Source organism: Aptenodytes forsteri, unplaced genomic scaffold, assembly GCF_000699145.1.
Source record: "Aptenodytes forsteri isolate BGI_AS27 unplaced genomic scaffold, ASM69914v1 Scaffold158, whole genome shotgun sequence".
Lineage (NCBI taxonomy): Eukaryota > Metazoa > Chordata > Aves > Sphenisciformes > Spheniscidae > Aptenodytes > Aptenodytes forsteri.
In genome coordinates, this window is record NW_008794601.1 from 1,669,866 (window position 1) to 1,691,078 (window position 21,213).

General features: G+C 39.4%; 2 protein-coding genes across 2 annotated transcripts in view; both read left to right on the forward strand.

The window, feature by feature from the left end:
* KCTD9 (potassium channel tetramerization domain containing 9) overlaps positions 1–8,819 on the forward strand; it is a 10,561-nt gene extending 1,742 nt beyond the window's left edge. Inside the window, exons 2-13 of the mRNA XM_009273055.1 lie at positions 168–234; positions 890–1,011; positions 1,680–1,723; positions 1,897–1,993; positions 2,516–2,574; positions 3,181–3,309; positions 3,958–4,025; positions 4,126–4,221; positions 4,667–4,816; positions 5,196–5,301; positions 5,577–5,710; positions 6,525–8,819. Coding sequence (XP_009271330.1) covers positions 168–234; positions 890–1,011; positions 1,680–1,723; positions 1,897–1,993; positions 2,516–2,574; positions 3,181–3,309; positions 3,958–4,025; positions 4,126–4,221; positions 4,667–4,816; positions 5,196–5,301; positions 5,577–5,710; positions 6,525–6,641 — 1,189 coding nt within the window. The 3' untranslated portion in view covers positions 6,642–8,819. The remainder of the gene's footprint in view (positions 1–167; positions 235–889; positions 1,012–1,679; positions 1,724–1,896; positions 1,994–2,515; positions 2,575–3,180; positions 3,310–3,957; positions 4,026–4,125; positions 4,222–4,666; positions 4,817–5,195; positions 5,302–5,576; positions 5,711–6,524) is intronic.
* Positions 8,820–12,483: 3,664 nt separating this feature from the next.
* On the forward strand, positions 12,484–15,438 carry GNRH1 (gonadotropin releasing hormone 1). The gene is made up of 3 exons (XM_019470401.1): positions 12,484–12,624; positions 13,288–13,383; positions 15,397–15,438. The coding sequence occupies exons 1-3, from the start codon at positions 12,484–12,486 to the stop codon at positions 15,436–15,438; spliced, it is 279 nt and encodes a 92-aa protein (XP_019325946.1).
* Positions 15,439–21,213: the final 5,775 nt, after the last annotated feature.

Sequence of the window (21,213 nt, forward strand, 5' to 3'; positions counted from 1 at the left end):
GCCTAGTCCTTGCGCTGCTGGAGCGGCCGAAAGCCCCGCACGGCCCGCGGGGGAGCCGGGGTGTTATTCACCAGAAAATACAGTCGGCGGCTGCCGGCGTTTCTGCGTGTGAACGCTGAGGGGAATCGCGACAAGCCGAGAACTTGTTGCTGGAGTCGCAGTTAAAGTCACCTTCACATCGTCATTATTGATTCGGGTCCTGCTGTGCACGTCCTAGGTAACGGCGGGAAGCGTGTAGATTAAATGCTGCAGGATGTCAGGTCTCTGCCGCGTCGAAGCAATATCGCATGTGTACGCTACTGGAGAGCCAACGAATAACGCTTCAACCCTGCTCGCTTGTTTAAAACCTATGTAGTAATGCCCCAAGAGTGAAGATAGTTAGATTTCTAGCCTCAACCTGTGCACGACTGGCATCGGCAAAGGCCCTGCCAAGCAGCTCTACTAAACGCTGTCCATCATCTCTGATTTTTCCCATCCACATCTCTGGCGTTAAGGCAGTTCGTGTGGCTGTAGTTTAATCTTTGCGTTTAGAGAGGGAAATAAATTCGGGAGAGACTCGGAACAGAACAAATAGCAGTGTTTCTTTAGAGAAATAAATAATTGAATCATAATATTCTTACAGTACCAACACTCATTCTTTAACTGCTATTGCCACCTCAGTATGTTGAGCCTTGGTGAGAGACGTGCAAGCCACCCCGTTTTAAGGCAGCTATGGTTCTAACATCAAAGTTGGTGGGTTTTTTTCCTTTTTTTAGTAAAGATCCATACATATCTTCTTCCTTCACCCCTCCCCCCCCCCCCCCCCCGAAGCTACTGATAGCTCCGGTAATAAGTCTGAAATGGCAGAAACTGTATGAACACAGTGCCTATAGCTACCTCTCTTCCACAGGTTGTGGCTGTGTATGGGACTTTATCGGATTTGCTGTCTGTGGCTAGTAATAAGCTTGGAATAAAAGCGACCAGTGTATACAATGGAAAAGGTGGACTCATTGATGATATCGCTTTGATTAGGTAAGGCTTATCCAATAAAAGTCTAATCACAGATGCAGATTAAGAGACTTACTAGCCTATTAATCCTCTGACCTTAATCAATAACCAGTGCTTTCCTTAAAAACAGATATTATCATTTCCAGCCAGTGTGCCCAAAGATGCTTTCATGCCTCAAGGAAAAGTAATGCTGTTTTTTGAACTTCAAAGCATTTCTATCTTGATGAATCAGAACTTGATACAAGCTGCACTTTATGCCTTTTAACGTCCTGCTGTGTTGATTCACAGTGCAGTGTGTGTACCAGGAAAATCCCACTATTCTAATCAGCACTTGGAGGAGTTTTTTTTGAAAAGGAGACAAACTCTAGCATTGCTTTGGCTTCATAGAATACTCCCAGAGTGGGGAGAAAAGCAACTATTTTGTAAAACTAAACTTGTTGAGTAACAGAAGTGATCCCTACCTGGTTGATACAGATAACATCTCCAGTGAAGAAATCGTATTACAGTCCACTGGAACCTGCAAAATTAAGATAAAAATCAGATACTGAAGTTCTAACTAGTGGCAACCGATTATCGTTTACCTGAAACTAATCGGGAGGGGTTCCCACTGTCAATTAGATGAACAAAAAATGATTAATCTTTTTGGGTTTTTTTCTTCCTCCTTCTCGTCCCCCTGCCTGCTCCTCTCTCAGGGATGATGATGTTTTGTTTGTCTGTGAAGGGGAACCATTCATTGGTAAGTCTCTAATTTTTAAGTTTAACCTTTTGTTTAATGTAAAGAAGTTTTATTTTGCTTTAATGTAAATCTAAAATTTTATTCTCTGGTGTTTTCAGAAGATACCTCTTACCATATGGAGGATTCAGAAATATTCACAATTTTTCTAATAATTACTGTCTCTTTCTGTGTAGATCCTCAGACTGATGGGAGACCTCATGAAGAACTAACAGGGTCACACACAGATTGGTTAACGCTCAATGTTGGAGGCCGATACTTCACCACTACACGGTAAAAATGCAACAAGTTGGTTTTGTTCTTAAAGGACTTGATTTCCATAAAGCAGTTATAGCAGCTGGTAGTGTACATTCAGTTGGTGAGGCTTCAGACGCTCTTGCAAAAGAGCTGGAAAAATAACTTACTATGGAGTAGGAGGTCTTAGACTTCTGCAACTTCCTCTGTATTTTGTATTTGCTACCACAATTTTGCAACAAATTAATTCTTAAAATAGTTTACATATGAAGTAACACTGGCGAAAACTCTGAACAGGCCTGGATTTATCCTTGGAATATTTCAGTTAACTAAGTGCTTTGTATTTAAAGTACCTTTACGATCCCTCAGGTCAGGAATGTATTTTGCTATCATGCTCTATGAAATTAAATCAGTACAGTGTTGTAGCTGTTGGAATGCATATCACACACCATTGTTACCTTCAAGCTGTCAAGGGCAGAAAATACACTCCAACCAGCAAGTTTGTCTCTTGAGCAAAACATTCCATTGTAAAAACAAAATTGTGCTGCCTTTGTTTTCTAGGAGCACTTTGGTTAACAAAGAACCTGACAGTATGTTGGCCCACATGTTTAAAGATAAAGGTTAGTATATTGAAATAAACTTTATTTTTTAAGTATCAAATTAGCCAAGTAGGCAAAAGGCACTATCCAGTTGAGACTCTTGTTCATAAGTTGAAATATCAAAAGTATGTTAAAGTATAAAAGCAGAACGTATCATCTTTTTTTTTAATAATTGTTTATTTCTCTGTTGCCCATGTAGTGCTTGTCATCTCACAAACTGAAAATATAACTTCCATCCGTAGTTAATATTTTGGGGTCTTTGTTTGATTTTAGGTTTTCATCTTACTGTTGCATCTTGCTCAGTTTTGTCAACGGAATCAATGAGCAAACACTGTATGAGACAGCCTTTAGGAAACAGGGCCAGACTAAAATCTTAATGCTGCTTTTATTCTAGCAATGAGTCTTTTGTATGTGATAAAATGTTTTAGTTAGTTATAGCAGGAGCGAGTGTTTTAAGGTGATTTCCCCCCCACCTCGCTCCTCTTTTCCTTCCTTTTCTCTTAAGAAACGCCCTTTCGAGTGGAATGTTTCATAATCCAGTACCCTTTGGTAATAAAAATCTGAAACTGAAGCAAATGCTCTTCTATTAATATATCAAATTTAATTATATATATGTTGTGGAAACAGATGCTTGGGGAAATAAGCAAGATCATAGAGGAGCATTCCTAATTGACCGCAGTCCAGAGTATTTTGAGCCAATTTTGAACTATTTGCGTCACGGACAGCTCATTGTAAATGATGGCATTAATTTGCTAGGTAGGTATTACCTGTATGACATCTCCTAAATTACTACTCTTTAGAAGTTAAACTTTGCCCTCAGGTAAATATGATCAAGTCGGTGGGACTTTTGTATGCTCATCTAAATGTCTGGGATTTTTCTTTGGTGAATTTATCTCAAGCATTGCAATTCCACATGCTTGGTTTAATGCAGATATACTGTTTAAACTTATTTCTCTTGAGACCATTAAAAATTCTCCACACTGGATTAATATCTGGCTGTAATTCTGGATTTGATATCTTTAGCCTAATACTGGTATTGGAAACATCCTTTCTGAGTTATTTCTTCCTTTCAGCCGCAAGCAAGCTCGCTCTTCCTCTATCCAGTTACATCTAATATAATGTATGTTGTTGTCAGTTTTATTCGTTTATGCATTTCTTCAAGACTCCTTAAACTTCAACAAGTGATCTGTTCATCTTTGTTAGTGTAGCTAAAATGTATAAAAGGTATAAGAAGTAGGGAAAGTCAATTGAATTGATGCTCCTCCAATAGTAAGGATGGATTAACCCAAACTTTTTGGCATGTTCTTGGTGTGGCTATACACTGCCTTCTCCAGTAAGGGAAGAAGAGTGCTCTCTTGTTTAATGACTCCCTGTAAATAACAAATACTGCTTTGTTTTTGTTAGGTGTTTTGGAAGAAGCCAGGTTTTTTGGTATCGATTCACTAATTGAACATCTAGAAATAGCTATTAAGGTAACTTGTTTTCTTTAATACGTGAATGCCCATGTCCTATTCTTCCAGGCAATATATAATTTAGTCCTATCTATTAGCTTTTAAACAACTCTCTCAACAGAATTCACAGCCAGCTGAGGATCATTCTCCTATATCTCGAAAGGAGTTTGTCCGATTCCTGCTGGCAACCCCAACCAAGTCTGAGCTGCGATGTCAGGTGCGAAAATGCAGACTTTGTCTTGATCTGTAGTGTTGGTGTCTGGTGGTGAATTATCCTGCAGCAGCATGTGACAACATGAAATTCAAACAACGTGTGCTTCCCCTCCCTGCTTTTTAATTGAGTTTTGATTCCAAGCTGTGGCAGAGGGACCTTAACGTGAAATTCAAGTGTGCTGTTTGGGCTGCTTTCCTTCTTTAGGTTGAAGGTTTCCTGGAGGAGCAATTTTGTTAATCTATTCTATTTAAATGTAAAATGCACTAGCATAACCAAGGACAATGCTTGATAGCTTTGCATTTATGATTCGTTAGTCTTATGTAGTAGAATAGATGGTCGTGTGTGTGTATATTTATATACACATGTACGTATACATGATTCTCTTGACTGTTTTGTGTTCAGAGCTACACCTTCTGTAACTTTTTGGGGGTTATTGTTTTGGTTTTAGGGTCTCAATTTCAGTGGAGCAGATCTTTCACGTCTAGATCTTCGATACATAAACTTCAAGATGGCTAACCTAAGCCGTTGCAACCTAGCACATGCCAACCTGTGCTGTGCAAATCTTGAAAGAGCTGACCTCTCTGGATCAGTGCTTGATGTAAGAATTGCTGCGTCTTGGAAAGTCTGGGCTGTCGTTTAGTTATTTTAAGGGAAGAGGAATTGGAACAAGCAGATAAGTGTAAAACATGTAGTTCTTCAATATTCTCTGCAATTGTTCTAGTTAGATCACTTCAAAAGCTTTTTGAAGCTATCTTAAGTTAAAAAAAGGAAAAAAAGGGCAGTGGGTGAGAATTATCTGCCTTCCTGATGATAAGATAATAGTATAGCAAGTTCTTACACTTCCTCGCAGTAACAAGGCTGTTGTGCTTTAATACGATTCACTTCTGAAACAGAAATGAAAACTATACTCTGATCATTTTTGGTATTGTTCATCTTCGCATGTTTATGAATCTCACTGACATGTCTGTCTATATCAGTGTGCAAACCTTCAGGGGGTAAAGATGCTGTGTTCCAATGCAGAAGGAGCATCTCTAAAAGGGTGCAATTTTGAAGATCCATCAGGCCTTAAAGCTAATTTGGAAGGTAAGACGTTTTTGCCTGTTAGGTACTCTGTGGAAACTGAACCGTGTGTTTGTAAATCTGTATGGCATGTGAAAGGTTTAGCTGTGGTTTGTACGATCCCATGTTTTCATGAGAAGAGGCCACAAATACCGGACTGAGTGTGTGACCGTATAATCATTAAATTCAAAGTTCTACCTTGACCTCTATCAATTTACATGGCTCTGAGGAAGCATCGTTCTGGAGCTACTGTGTTTCTGACTGTTTTTCCTCATAAAACTACTCTTCGTGTGTTTTAGGTGCTAACCTGAAAGGTGTTGACATGGAAGGTAGTCAAATGACAGGAATTAATTTAAGAGTTGCAACGCTGAAAAATGCAAAACTAAAGAACTGTAATCTTAGAGGAGCAACTTTGGCAGGAACTGATTTGGAAGTGAGTTATGATTCATTTTTTATACTAACTAGTCAACTGATAAAATTTTGGGGATTGCGGGCTTTTGACTGAGTTCTCCAGCTTCAAACCAGACAGAGTGCATTAGTCTTTTTTCAGTCTTAGCGAGATATGGATGATCTAGGGAATCGCATTTCGTTCTAGCTTCAGTTTGGAAGATGAATCCAAAGTCTTGGATTTGCCGGCACCTCAAAGCCACAGGAATGGCTTGTATCATCTCAAAAGTGATGCATGGAAATACTGCTAAACCTAACTTCTTAGTGTGAGATCATGCCATCGCCGAAGAGAAATGGAGTTGCCGGCGTTTGTGGGGGTGGGTTTTTTTTTGATCCTGGGACAGACATCATTTGTAGAGTAATGATGGAATCTTACCTGACTGGTGGCACGTGATACACTGCCGTCTATTATTTCTTAGGGCAAACTAGCTCATTTTGCAAGCTGTGTACATGGCTGTTCTTCCTCAAGTACTAGAGAAGTATTCAGAGTAATACCTGGTGAGATTGCAAGAGGCAGCTTCTTTCTAGCTTTGTTCAGCAAGCATTAGTAACTCCTGGAAGATAATTTGATATAAACAGTGTAAGTCTAATGACTTAAAAATAAATCCAGCTGTTAACTGCAATAAGGAACTACTCTCTTACAAGAAGTAACTGAAACTCTAGTTTAGAGTGATAGACTAGAAGTTTACACTGAAATTTATGGAAGTATATGCGGTTCTGTATAAATGCAGTTAAGGTAAAGTTTTGAACTAAGTTCTGGGTATATTCAATTAACGTTTAATTTTTCTTTTACCCTTTAGAACTGTGATCTATCAGGTTGTGATCTACAAGAAGCTAATTTGAGGGGATCTAATGTAAAAGGAGCTATCTTTGAAGAGATGCTGACACCTTTGCACATGTCTCAGAGCGTCAGATAGGGAAGAGAATATCCCGAAGAGGAAGGAATCAAAACAGTTATTGTGACTTTCTTCACCTCCTCCCCTTATTAAGTTAGAAGTAATGGTTATTAGACAACTTACATTTGCAGTAGTGCCTAAGTAGACTCTTCTTTGATCATTTTGGGCGAGAGAGCTTTTGTTTAAGAGGTAGAAACAGACACTGTTTCTACCTTTGTGAACAGAGCGAGGAAGCGGGCTGGTTCTAGAACCAGGACACGTGGCTGGTTTGGGGGGGAGGGTTAAATAGATTCATTGTTTAGCATTGCCTCACTTTGGAATGCATTTTAATTTATAAAGCACAATATATGCAATTCTATTTATTAAATCTGTAGCTGCAATATGAATAGAAAATGTTATTAATGTATAGTAGCAACAAAGTTCAGGTTTACGGTTAGACTAGTGTATTTACAGTTAGTTTCTTCATTCATGCACAGTGTATTAAATGACAGATGTGGTTTAGACAATGTCCACAGGATGTTTTCAGGTACTCTCTTCTTCTGGGGTGAAAACAGTAGTTACCTGTCATCATAGGTTATATATTGCCTTGTAGTAGTTTGAATGCAGGTATAGAACAGCTTTATCATCTTCTCAAACATGCAGTGGAAGCTGCTTCCACTGAAGGGATCTGCATACACGGCAGATTTAGTTATAACTAAAACATCCCTGTTCCGAAATTGGATGGCTTATTTGAGCCTTTCTGAATTAGTGTGAAATTGCACTATCAGTCACAGCTGGTAAGAAAAATTCTCTTGCTTTCAAATGTCCTAACCACTCCAAACTGGAGTACCTGTAGTTTTTTCATTCTTTGTGGGGAATTAAACGTACGTAGGAAAATACAATACTGTCACCAAAGTAGAGATAAGCCCTGGGACCACAGCACATGCTCCATCCTCCTGTCATTACTCGAGTATATGAATAATTGGCACCTGTTTCCCCTCAACGTACTATGCAAATACTCTCGTACACTGAATCCTTGAAAGCATGGGCATAATCCTTTTCCCAGCCAGATCTTAGTATTCCACTTTGGGCCCACTTAAAAAGTGGCTGTAAAAGCGTCTTGCACAGGGCAAAGTGCCCTTTCCATAACTGCTTTACCTGTGAGTAAATAGGGAACTATGTGGCTTCTGCAGTGCAGAAAGCCTCACAGCGTCTCTTTAGGTGGTGGTGCACTTCATCTAATAAGCTGTTTCCACTGTAGTATCAATCTAGTTCTCATCTAACAGAACATTTATTTTGTACACAATCAAAAAGCACATGAAGAAACTATACCAAAAAAGAAAAGGTGCATCAAGAACTCTTACCTCAGATGCTTACTTAAAACACCCCAAAGTTAAAACTAACCTTGAATCTAAGGAAGTACAGCTGTTGCTGGAAGTTAAGAACCAATGTATCCTAAAACTTACAGAATATGACACTGATAGCAGTGGTTTGAGTTCCACAGTTACTTCCGTGGGTGGCCTTTTACTTGCAGTGCAGATTTCCAGTCCTCTGAACAGAAGTCTTGTTGTCTCAGTAGTTGTTATGCAAATGCTGCTTTGCTATCAATCTAGAAAGATTAGTTCAGGACCAATATATGATTTGTTTGGGGGGAATTGCAGGATTCTCCCTTATGTTCAAGTTGGGTTGTCTCAGGCATATGACATGAACTTTTGGGACTCAAAATCCCACAGCCATGTGGTTCAGAATTGGGATTTTATTTCCTCTTGATTCCCAGGCCTCTTGATCTGGCTCTAGGACAACACCGTATCCTCGGTGAAATATACCTATAGATTCAAGGGAAGTGTTTCAGCATGATTTTGGAGTCCTTTCTCCCTCTTCATCGCTTTCATTGAGAGTGATGTGTATGTTGCAGTAGAAGAAGATTCCTAGGGCTAGAGAAATAAATAAATTATTTTTCTTTATCATATTTTATAGCTGTCAGAAGTAAAATATTGTATGGAAAGAATCTATTTTCATAATCTCTGTGTATAAAATATATTTGAACTTTCACTGAAGCACTATGTTTTGAATAATCACAGCATGTGGCATCATTCATTCACAGATGAATTTAAGGTACCTCTTTTGCTATGACAAAGCTGTATGAATAGCCCAAAGTGGCCTATTCAGAAATTGCAGGTTCCAGCCTAATTTAAATTGCATTAATAAAAGTGTGAAATATGAAAGTGTCGTGGTTGTCTTAATTTAAAAAAACAATCTCAATCTTACCTGACTTCTCTGGGAAGGACAGCAAGTTATAAGAGAACGCAATTTTTAACTTTGGTAGCTCCTTGTATACAAACTGAAAAAATATTGTAGCTATAGTTGGTTTTGCCCTTCATGAGACATTGACTGTCACCTCAGCCTGGATTTGTATGTAACCAGTGCTTTCTCAAATGCACTACTTATTGTAAAGTAGTGCCACGCTTGAGTACTTACTTCATGAGAAGACTGAGTTTTAGATGTCTTTACTTCTGCGCAGGCCATTTGCACTATGGCAGAAAGCAAAAGAATTCTTGCTTTCAAGCATAAAGCATACCTGCTAGAAAAACAAGTCAGTGCACCTTGTGGGGATTGCTGCAATGTTTCTGATACATTCAGTTTGACAGCTTTCAGGGTTTTTTTTGACTTGTCATTCATCTGCAACACTTTCCAGCTTTTCTTTGTCCCCACCCTTCATATTTGCTCAATAAAATAGCTGGAGTCAGAAATCATTAACCATAATTTACATAGGTATGTGCACTATTTAAAACACTTTCCGCATTAGAGATTATCATCACACAGCACAAGCAGCTAAACTATGTTTTACTTAATAAACCTGTCCTTGACTTTGGTCTATAAAGTGCTCATGATTTCAGTCTAAAACTCTGTGGCACAACAGTGATAATACAAATACAGCACACCTGCCTAAGTGCTGTAGAGCACCCCGAGAACAAAAGTGGAAAAAATCTAGTTCTTTCTTCAGTTTCTCACCTCCAGCACACTCCTTTGGGTTAGGAATGCTGTCTAAAAAGCCTAAGAGACTCAATAGGCTCGGATATGCCTTTCCACCACTTCTGATAAAACAGGTCTTGATTCTTGGCATGGGAATCCACAAACCTGGGTTTTCCTGACAAGTCCTTGACTTCCATATGGGTACTTAACAGCATTGGCAGGCATTAAGATTTCTCTCCCCAAAACAGAAAAACTCGTGCACTTGAAGGTCTGGGAGCTCTTCTGAAAAGTCTACATCAACCATACTCCAGTGTCTGAAAACTAAAGAGAGGTCACGTGCTAAGAACCCAGCTTCACACTTAGATTTTTTTTTTTTGAGAGCACAAAGCAGGCACCTGCCTGACAAGCCCAGACTGAAGCACTCCCAGACCTTGGATCAGACTTCTGTTCAGACTGCCTCTGCCAAAATCACAGTAGTTTGTTGGTTTCCATTACACAGGGCCGTAAAAGTATTTGTGGGCAAACAAAACCAGCTGTAATCTTTTTTTTAACCTACCAACTCCTTTATGTAACTTAGACTGTGGCCTAGAGTTTAAGAGAAGACATGGAACAGCTCACTAACCAGTGCAGTTACATGCTCTTTCTGACGTGCTTTCGTAGGTCAGCTTTGTAGCTATAACAGAAGCCTGTGGAGAAACATAGTTGTTGAAAGATGTTGAGTAGGCTGTCATTAGACCTAGCTTAAAATGGTGGGTTAATAAGAGGTACAATTATTGGGCTAAGCAGGCCCCCTTCCCTCTTTAAATGTCATCCCTCAGGATGAACAAACTCTTCTGTTTATCTTTAAATAACCTTAATTTTTGCTAGGCTCATCAGGGAAGGAAGGAGTCTTAAAACACTGGTACAGGAAAATCTCATTTCTAAAGTGATGTGCCTACGCTGAAGTAATGTTTCTCCCACTGAAACAAACTATTTTCACAGCTTGATCAGTTTATCAGCTGAAGTTAAATGTTGGCTACTCTTGCCATGAGTAGGAGGAGCATTAGAGCAGGAAGAATTACTCTTTGCTAGAGTCACTACATCCTCCTTAAGTTATTTACTTATTAAATTACTTTTAATCCATTAATCTCAAAGAGGTCATGGGAGCAGGAAGAGAAGATATTTGAAGAACACTAAATGTGATACATTCAATTGCACATAAAACAGTGCATAGCAAGTGAAAATAGCTGCCAGGTGGATCAAAAAAATTGACATTTCTGCAGTCAAAATTACTGAATTTAACTCCTGTATGCAAATAGTTATCAACCCCTTTATAAGAACTGCAGTGTGTAAACTCTCAAGAACTCTCGAAGTACTTCATTGCATACATTTACACACACACACAAACCACAAAATAATGTTAGTGTCTAGGAATCCTATTCATGAACGAGACCCCATCATGACAACAAAGAGGGTCCCTTCCCCAGCATATTTACAATCAAATATACTTGTCCATTTGATTAGTTTAATGGTACTTTGCATTTTATAGAGCAAAGAATATCAAGGCACTTTAATTTAAACATTAAGGAGGAGGACTTTCAAAGGAGCATGCAAATTGCTCTGTGCACTCGTGCAATCATAGGCTCCTGTTTATGCACCAAAGGACTGTTTCCTTCATGCCTGATAGACAGAGACTAAGCTGAATTCCTCACCCATTTCAGCTCCTGTAAGCCCCTCTCAACAAATTCAAACACACCCAAGAACTTGAACTTAAATATTAGAAGCCACTGAAAGAAAAGATTGTGTATTTTCCATGGGGCAACAGCAGTCAGCTCGATTTGAATGTCAGATTTATAGCCTCTTAAAAGAAAGGCTGTTACTTTTATGGCTCTTAGAGAAAACAGCTGAATTTAATAGCTACACCAGGGGTGTTCCAATTATGTGCTTTACTTCTGCTGCATTACAGCAATTTTAAGAACAAAATTGCAGCCTGTGAGAGAGAATCAGATAAAGTTACCTGCTGTGAAAGGTTTGGTGTTGGGGTGGTTGTATATAAAAAGTGAGATGACAAGCATACTTGCAGGACATTTTCAAACGGAGAAGAGTTGGAGTTATTCTGCAACCTCTCTCAGCAAGCAGGTAATGTGCTTGAACAACATACCAGATTCCCTTTTTACTTATTCAGTGCTTAACAGATGCTTGTATTAGAAGAAACTTGCATTAGAAGAAACTGCAAAGAGCACTTTTTAAGGAGCAGGGACATTAGAACAGAAACCAGCTAAACTGAACGCATCTGTCAAATATCAACAGGGACTTTCATGGAACCTTTGAGGTCCAGACATTCCTAAAACTCTGAAAGGGTGCTCAAAAATCCTAATTTAGATCTTCATCCAAATTTTTCAGCTGTTAAATCTCTTTATAGTGAGCTAATCCACACTTTGAGGGGCTCAAAATCCAGCTGTGGCTAACACACAGGCACAATGCCACTGGGGCACAGGAGATCAGAACTGGAGATCCAGAAATGTAACATTTTCATAATTCTGTAAGATAAAAATGGAGCTGTAATGTCATTGTAATCAGAAAAATGTTTTCTCTCACAGGATGGAGAAGTCCAGGAAGATCTTTGTTAGTGTCCTCCTGTTTGTCATGTCTGTGGAAATCTGCTTGGCTCAGCACTGGTCTTATGGCCTGCAACCAGGAGGAAAAAGGAATGCCGACAACCTGGTAGAATCATTTCAAGAGGTAGGTTCCACACTGTAAAACAACCCTGTTGCTTTAGCTAGGAACCCTTATCTGTAAAAGGTGCAAGCAAAAAAGAGGTTACATAGGCTTTACTGTATATGTATCTCTGTCTCTTTCCCCCCAAACATACATACATACATACATATATATACAATGTCATTGTAATCAGAAAAATGTTTTCTCTCACAGGATGGAGAAGTCCAGGAAGATCTTTGTTAGTGTCCTCCTGTTTGTCATGTCTGTGGAAATCTGCTTGGCTCAGCACTGGTCTTATGGCCTGCAACCAGGAGGAAAAAGGAATGCCGACAACCTGGTAGAATCATTTCAAGAGGTAGGTTCCACACTGTAAAACAACCCTGTTGCTTTAGCTAGGAACCCTTATCTGTAAAAGGTGCAAGCAAAAAAGAGGTTACATAGGCTTTACTGTATACATATCTCTGTTTCTTTCCCCCCAAACATACATACATATATATATACACACACACTTTTTTAAAGTAGCAATTGGAAAGTAATTGGCATTAGGGTATGATGACATTTGACAGCCTTGCATAAAGAACAGCGCTGTCTATTGCAGACAGAGAGCTTGGGCAGCCTGCTCTAAAGGAGAGTTCCACGTTAAACCCGATTTCATCTTCTCCCTAAATTTCAGCCAATATTCTGATGGGCTGTTTTAAGACAACATTCATCCACTTCACTGAGAATGTGGCAATGGGCAGCTGTCATGTGGTAACCGATTAGATGGTAAGCACTTAAGTGACAAAGCAAATGTGAAAGCAGTGGTTTTCTCATCCTTCCTAATACTTCATGTGTAGTCCCTCCTAACAGAAATTCCAACATCCTGATTTTAAGTTTGCTGTAGCACAAACATAGCACCTGGGAAGGAGATGAATTTAAATTGTGCAGTGGAACAGTTTCATCTTCATCTGTAACTAGGGTAGAGCTGCTTTAGCAGAAAAATCTCCCTTCGTAAAGGCTGTATCCCTTCCCAATTCAGATGGCAAATGAAATGGAAAAATTAGGGGAAGTGCAGAAGACTGAATGCCCAGGTTCCTATCAGCATTCCAGGTTCAGTGATCTGAAGGAAGCCATGGTAAGTAACATGTTTTTTTTCTTTTATCACTATGGGAAAATTAGGGGATCGGTCAAGGCTGGGAAAGTACATGGAGGGAAGAGAAAAAAGGTGGTGGAAAAGGAAGAGGTGGCATGTAAGTTTAGTTCACGTGTGGCAATACTGTCTCTGCTCTTATTATCTGCATCATTCTCAAGTACCTCAGAGTTACAGTCCTAGGACAGGACTACATTATTCTTATGCTCCCATTGTAGCAATGTCCTTACTCATTAAATTAAAAACAAAATACAGTCAAACACATTCTACTTTAATACAAATCTATGCAGCATTCACAGATGCTTAACTTCAAAGGCGCACTTTGCCAGCTAAAGGATCAAGCCATATGGAAGCTGCTGCTCCCAAGGTCCCTAGACTAGGAAATGTGTTTTCCATTAGATGCTCTAATGCAATGACAGCAGAGACTTCACATACAAACTAAGTGCCATAGAAAGAATACTCCGAAGCAAAAATGTGCTCTTTAATTAATATAGCAATACCTTGATCAGGCCAGATGGTCACCACTTTCTGGGAAGTGTCTCTGAGCTGTCCTAAAAGTTGAAACACAATCTCTACTTCATTTTTGAAGCCAAGACCAAAAGTTTCAAGTACACACTCTAGCCTTTCACTGAGGAACCTGGCCTGAATAAAGGCTCGTAAACTCAGTAACAGTAATGCAGACAGGTCAGAGTCTGACTTCCATTGGATTTTCATCCAGAAACTACCTAAAATCCAGTATTTTTTTTAGGTCATCTTTAATCCTATTTGTACTGAACATAAAATGGAATCTTTGTCCATGACTCTGGCTTCCAATGGCAGTACTTGCAGAATGAAGAGCCAGCAACAGTAACTTAGTATGTTTAGACATTTTTTTTTTTTTTACTGCAAGAGACTGTTAGGCAGGAAAAGATACCAGAATAATTATCAGGATAGTTGAAATGAGCCCTTGATACTTCTTGCTTGCTAAGCAAAACCTGGCCTTTCTTTGCAGAGCTGAAGGCACTCCCCCATCAGATTCTTAGGTTTGCTCAGAAACTGCTGGTAATCTTGCACATAAATGTAAAAACTTCTAAGCCTCTGCATCGAACACTTAGTTTGCGTGTCTTATTCCTGCAGCACAGTCTGAACTATTTCACCTTCTTATTTCTAGCTGCTTAATGACATTGAAAACAAATTAAACTTTTTCCAGATACAGCTCTCCCAATGTAACACATTCCTGGAGTTGCTACAGGAATATTATGCAATGAAAGGGAAGGTGTCTGGAAATGGTCCACCCTATGGAAAAACTTTTCAAATTATCTTCATCGTTTCCTGGAGAAGCTGGTAGTGAGCACAAACAAAAACACACCTAGCTAAGATACAAAAGGGAAAAAAATAACCTATTCAGACAGTACATCTATCCAAAACACCTCAGGCTTTCAACTCAAAGGTAACAACATAAATAAATATTCAAGTAGGAGACCAGATCCAGCAGCATGTGACACAGGAACATGGTTTCCATTCGAGCAGTACTAAGGTACACAGAGAACAGCAACAGGGCAACTGTGCTACTCCGTAATGACCCTGTAATACTTTTGCAAGCACAGCTTTCTTGTCTCTGGTATCTTGGCCAACTGCTTAAGCTCAACAGAGACATTCTACATACTGACGCTTTGTGCAAGTTCATGCTTCTTGTCCTAAACTGCTGTCAAAGTGTAGTGTTCAACAGCTGTTGGGTTGCACTCCAAGAACTGCTGCAGTGGTGGACCCATTAACAGATGTAAAGTTGGTCATGCACTTTGGGATGAAAAGGGCCATTATAAGTGTCAGTTACATTATATTATATGATCAGATCCATGGGCAGGTGGCAGAGATCACGTCGGGTCAGATTTATGTCATTCTAATCCTCCTTCCAATGGAGACCACAATATGAATATTTTAGCATCTGACCAGGCTTTAAAATTCCACCACCAAAGTTATTTCTTCTCTTTAAAAAAAGGATATGATGTGTGTTTACAGGAAAGGCTGATCAAAGGAGAAGCAAGACGAAAGAAGATTTAAACCCACAAAGCCAAATGGAACAACGGACCCAGAATAAAATTTCAAAGCTATGTTAAAAATAATTCCTCTTCAAATGGTCTCTGCTTAGATTGCATTACGTGAATAAATACTCTGAAGTTGTATTTAAATAGTAGAAGATAATTGTATAGATTACTAGCTTATATGTAAAAGAGAACACATTCTAGGCCAGTGGCGGGGACTCAGCAGCATAGGGTCCTGCTTTGTGTCCTGCAATGAAAACTCGGATGTGACAGCTTTTGTTTCACATGTACAGACAATGCCTGGCACTGTCTGATCTCACTAATCTCTGGATAAAACAGTAATACAACTTTGTTAAAAATCAAGAATAAACTTACTGTTGGAATGTAATTCCACTTGCACTTCAGTAGTCCATGTATGAAAGACTTTTATAGGCTCTTTTTTTTACTGGTTCACTCATAAAAACTACATTTATTTTAAAAAGGTATTTACAAACTTTACAATAGTTAATGCATTTTAAAAAACATGAAAATTTATACACCTTGCTTTACAGACTTAGTGAATTATATCTCATTTACCCAGAGAGATGCAGACTCCCTTTCCAAAGCTTAGCTCCTACTCTTTTGTCAGAGCCAGTTTAAAAGCTGTATTTTTTGCTGATTCAATTGCAGAGGACTAAAAGAGAAAGAAAGAAGGTATTTGCAGTCTGCAGAGGTGGGTTTTATAACTAAACCATCACATCCAGGATCTCAAAACACTCACAGAAACACGTTACACAACATTCATATTCTCCTGAATTCAAGACAAACATGTCTCAAGGTTTATCATGTCATTAAACCTTTATAATACCAACAATGAAAAACTACATCAATTAATACCATGCATATTGGGGCTGAATTTCAGAGCTGCTGAGGACTTACAGCTCTGTTGAAAAAATACAAAAACTGCAGACCATGCATGTGAAAAGCAAGGTCAAAGCATGCAGTCGTGCATGTCCAGGGGTTTCAATGACAGCCTTCAAGCAGAACAGTCACGCCAATGCAGCATACATGGATGCTCTTCCTCTGTACTCCTCTGTGTACTCTCTACAGTGCCCACGCATACTGTCCTAAAGTTGCTTTAATGTTAAGAGGAGCAGAATGAGTGAACCTCATGTGCTTTTGAAAAAGCCCCTCTCCTGCCATGCAATCAATGAAATCACAGTATTTGTTTACTTTTCCTTTCTGATGTAGTCCTAGGAAAAGCTCACCCTGGTCCACTAGATAATTTGGTCTGCAACAGTAAATATAAGATAGAGAGGTTTTTAATTAAAGAAAAAATTGAAAGAAGGTAGCAGTAATGGGTCAGGAATGTTTTCACTATAAAAAAAGATTACAGTTAAATTACAGACATCTTAAACTTATTATTTCCATTTACAATTATAAAAATAAATAAGGAGAGAAAATCTGAGCCATTATCACTACAAGTCTAACTCACTGTTAATCTGTGGAACATACACTGGGCTGCGTAGTGTGAAGGTTATTAGATAGATGCAGGTTCTCAAAACCCACTGAATATACATTACGGCATTTTCTGCCACTGCAGATCACAGAGCTGTTCTCACTGGAATCGGTGTCCTTTCCTAATCCAATAATCCACTGAAATGGAAAGCTGTCTGTTTCTCTCTTCCCCGATGTGGATTAGAGCCTGTAACATTTTTAAAGGAATTTATCACAGCATGACAAATTTTAATTAAAAGCTCCAGAAAACAAGTGTTGAGCATATTTCTCCAAAGAAAAAAAATCCTCCAACACTTGAAATTTAACACTAACTTTGAACAGCATGGCTATGAAATGGGATTAGATTTTGTATTCTCTGCAGACTGGATATTTAACTTTGAGATTTGTTTTATTCGAAACTATGAATTGGGTAGACGCGCTGCTGTTTGCTTTCATTTCTGGTATGCAGAGATGACATCATTATGGACTGTTCTACTCCCATTTTTAGCCCTCCAGCTTAAAAGACATTAGATGACATTTCCAAAAGCATCTAATTAACATGGAAAGATGATTCTCATTTTGAAAACTAAGTAGTGAGATCTTAAATTGTCTCTGAAAATTCAGTCTCAGAACTTAAGTCAGGTAGGTACCATAGCAAAGACCAGAACACTTAAAAAAAAAAAATCAGGGGTCTGGTGGGATTTCTCCTAACAGTGTGGGCACTTAATTCCACTTCAGTAAAATCAGTCAGGCCCCATGCTTATTCACACACTTAAAAGCCCAACTGCCTTTAAAAATCTGACACTTCGAAGACAATGCTTTTTCCTGAAACTGGCACAAAGCCCTAAAATCATTTAGGCACAGCACAGAAATTCCATCTTGTACCTCTAAGCAAACTATGCTGACTTGTATCAGCTAAGAACGTAACTCTTCACATACCACAGTCAGTAATACATTTAAGAAAACTGAACTCCTGTTTGTTAGTTTGCCAAAAGGCAAGAAGGAACAGAGGGAAGAGTTTACAGCACTTCAGACTCTAGAACAAAAATAACACTAAGAAAGAAAAAATCCCCCAACCTTAAACCCCTTTTGGCATAGAAAATTTGCCAATGAAAATGCCCAGAATATCTCGGGAAGGGAAATTGCCTCACTCTACTCTTTAGGCATCAGCTGTTCCTTTCCTTCCAGTTAGGGTGATGCCTCAGCTACAACAGTCTTCAACTGGCCAGACAACAAAGGCAGCAGGAGGAAAAGCCTGATCTGTGTGGACAGCATACCAAGACAAAGTTTAAGGAACCTGCCAGGTGAGACAGTGCAATTGCAAGGCAGAGCATACAGGAAGATAGTATCTTCACTGCTTTTTAAACAGCTGGCTCTATAGTAGAAGCCGAAGATCAAAATACAAATGAAAGGCCTGTTTGAGCCACTGCTCAAATTACACAAAGCACTGAAGCTTCCTAGAATTCTGCCAGCACTGGGATGGGCTACAGCCACCACCCTGCTTGCTCTCCTGACTCTCTAGGTGACTTGGGCATCTGGCTAGCTCAGGTATTAGCACCTAGGATCAGCACACAGGAGAGACAGCAACTGTTTTATTCCTAATGGCTGGCAGCTGCATGGTCCAAGGAAAGAAGGAGGGGAGAGGATAATTAACCACTTACATGTTAAGTACTCTGTTCATAAACCTAGTCTATAAAACTGCAAAAAAAGCAGTCAGAACCAAGTCTCCTCAAGTTAAAGAGCGTTATGTAAAGGGTCATTAAAGATCAGCTAAAAAATTCTTCCCAAGGGCAGACTTCCTCCCATGAGGTTTTTTTGCATGGGCTAGTTCCCTCCTCCAGGAAAAAAAACCTGCTGAATGTACAAGGTACATCTATGAGTTAAAGTTCCTAAAGCAGATCAAACAGGTAGGGAAGTAAGACTCAAAAAAAAAAGTCACTTGGAACCAAAATACCCAAACCTGGTAGCTAGTTTGTTTACCCACGACAGACAAACCATTAGCTGGGATTCCAGCAAAGTCTCCTTTGTTTCTGCTGACTTACCAAAGGAGTTAAAAGCAAACCTGCTTTGAAAAGGGAATGCACCTAAGAATGAGGTAACAGGCAGATGTCAAATGGGGAAAGGCACTGAATTAACAATAGGTGGTGTTCATATGTACTTTTCTACAATTCAGACCACATCCTGCTGTTCTGCCTAAAGCAAAATTCTCACCAAAGACAGAAAGTTCTTGTTCAAGTGAAGAGTTTCAGAGGGTCCTTTAGTTCATGTGTGCAGCAGAAGGAAGACAGTGGTTACAAGAAGAGGAAGAAGTGGACAAAAAATGAAAGACAGGAAAACCCTGTGGTTTTCAAGTCAAGCAGCGTCTATGTCCAAGCACATAATGTGGAGCTGACAAGTCCTACAATGCACCAGAGAGAGGCGGTGAACCACGGTCAAGTTGTCCAGAAAGGTTTCAAAGATTTCCCGTGAGAAGGCAACAGCCCAGAAAACAGTTGTATGTGCACTATAGCAAACATGACTGCAGATGTATGTGATGTGACTGCAGTGCAACTTCCAAAATGTCTCCAACCTGTTTTGTGATGTGAATCCAATATGACCCTTTGATGAAAGCAATCTGTTTTACAGAGCCACGCAGGCAGCAAAGTAAATGCAGCTTCTGCAGGTTTCTTTAAGTGGAGTCACACTGAAGCCAAGGGAATGTATAAGTACAACAGAAAGGACTACTTCAGTCTGAACAAAAAAACACTAGGGTTTCATTGGTTTTGTTTTTCCCTGAAAAAGGCTTTGCTGAGAAAAGCTTTCATTAGGTTTAACAAACTTCCAATTTTTCAGTAAGGTAATAAAACCCATTTAAGTCATGTGAGCAGAATAATGGTGCAGCGGCCTGCAAAAAACCCAAACCCAACAGTATTTGTATTTACTACTGTGAGCAACACCCTCAGCAGGGTTTTTAGTGTGTCTCCCCAACTTCTACCACATAATCAGAAGCTAAATGACAGTTACAGTTAACAAGCAAAATTATCTCCTGGAAGAGAGAGCCCATGACAGAATCTTCATCAATATCGATGCTAAAGAAACAGGCCACAAGCTGTAACCAAACAGCCAAAGTTTTGTATAGGTTCAGAAATAAACTTGGATCCGAATTCCTCAGCTGGTCCCTCTGTATGATGAGTTTTAAGGAACCTTGACCTTTCCAAAAAGTTTGAATCTGAACTTTGCAGGCAAACTCCCATGTTTCCTGCGTTCCATAGTGAAAGGGAACAACAACGAGTGATTCTTTTCCCTTCCCTGGAAAACATCAGTGAAAAATAACAGCGATGACAAAAGCTATGTTTATAAATAGGCCAGTCACACAGGCAGAATAGCACAGCAAAATATTCTGCCTGAATGTGACAAGAGAGTAATTCTTAAAAATCAAGAAAACCCCAAACTTCACTGGCTTTTCAGCTGCTGGGAATGTGGCACCAACAGGCAACTGCAACTTTGGGCGGATATATAAAGAAAGTTTCAATTATGTAGCTTGAAAAGAAAACAGTGAAGTTCTTCACAATGCATTAGTTCTGAAACAGGCAGTTTAGGAAAGTCCTGCTCCACACAGCAAAAAAAAGCTGCCGTAACTATCTTTGGAGTCATCTAGATCTTCTAAGAGTAGAACAGAGTAGAAATACACTTTGCAAGAGAATTTTAAACTGAATTGTCTTCTGGTGTAAGTGCTGCACAAAGTCCCTGTAAGCCTGCTGCAGAAGAGCAAGTCCCCACTCCAGGGTTTGCAGCCCTTCTAACAGAGCTCAGCGACAAGTAGCCCTGAAAGGTGCAAAATGGATCTGCCAACATCAGGAGTATTAATCACAAATGGCGATGTCCTGGTTTTTACCAGCAAGCTTCCAGTGGCAGCTCAGGCACAGAGGAACGCTGTGTCTAAGGCCAGTCTGGTCCATAAATAACAATAGTATTTGTGTTGAATTTTTGGTCACTATGCAACTGTGAGGACAGGCTATTCTAACACTGTGCCACAGCCTTTTTCTGCGTGGATCATGTGAATTTAAAAACATTAAAATGTAAGATCATGTCATTTTTTCTCTATACAAATAGAAAGACCGATGCTGACATCCAGACAGAGCAAGGAATAAATAGCTAAAAGAAAAATTAAACAGATTATCCCATCCTCCAAAGAAAGAAAAGCTGCAGAGAGCTGGAGTAATCCAAGCAACAGGAAAGTAGGTGGTTAATTGTCAAGTCTTTCACATGCATCCCAGATCTGAATGGCTAACAGCCACTAAAGTCCAGTGGCTGGGGGGAAAACAAAAACAAGGAGGGT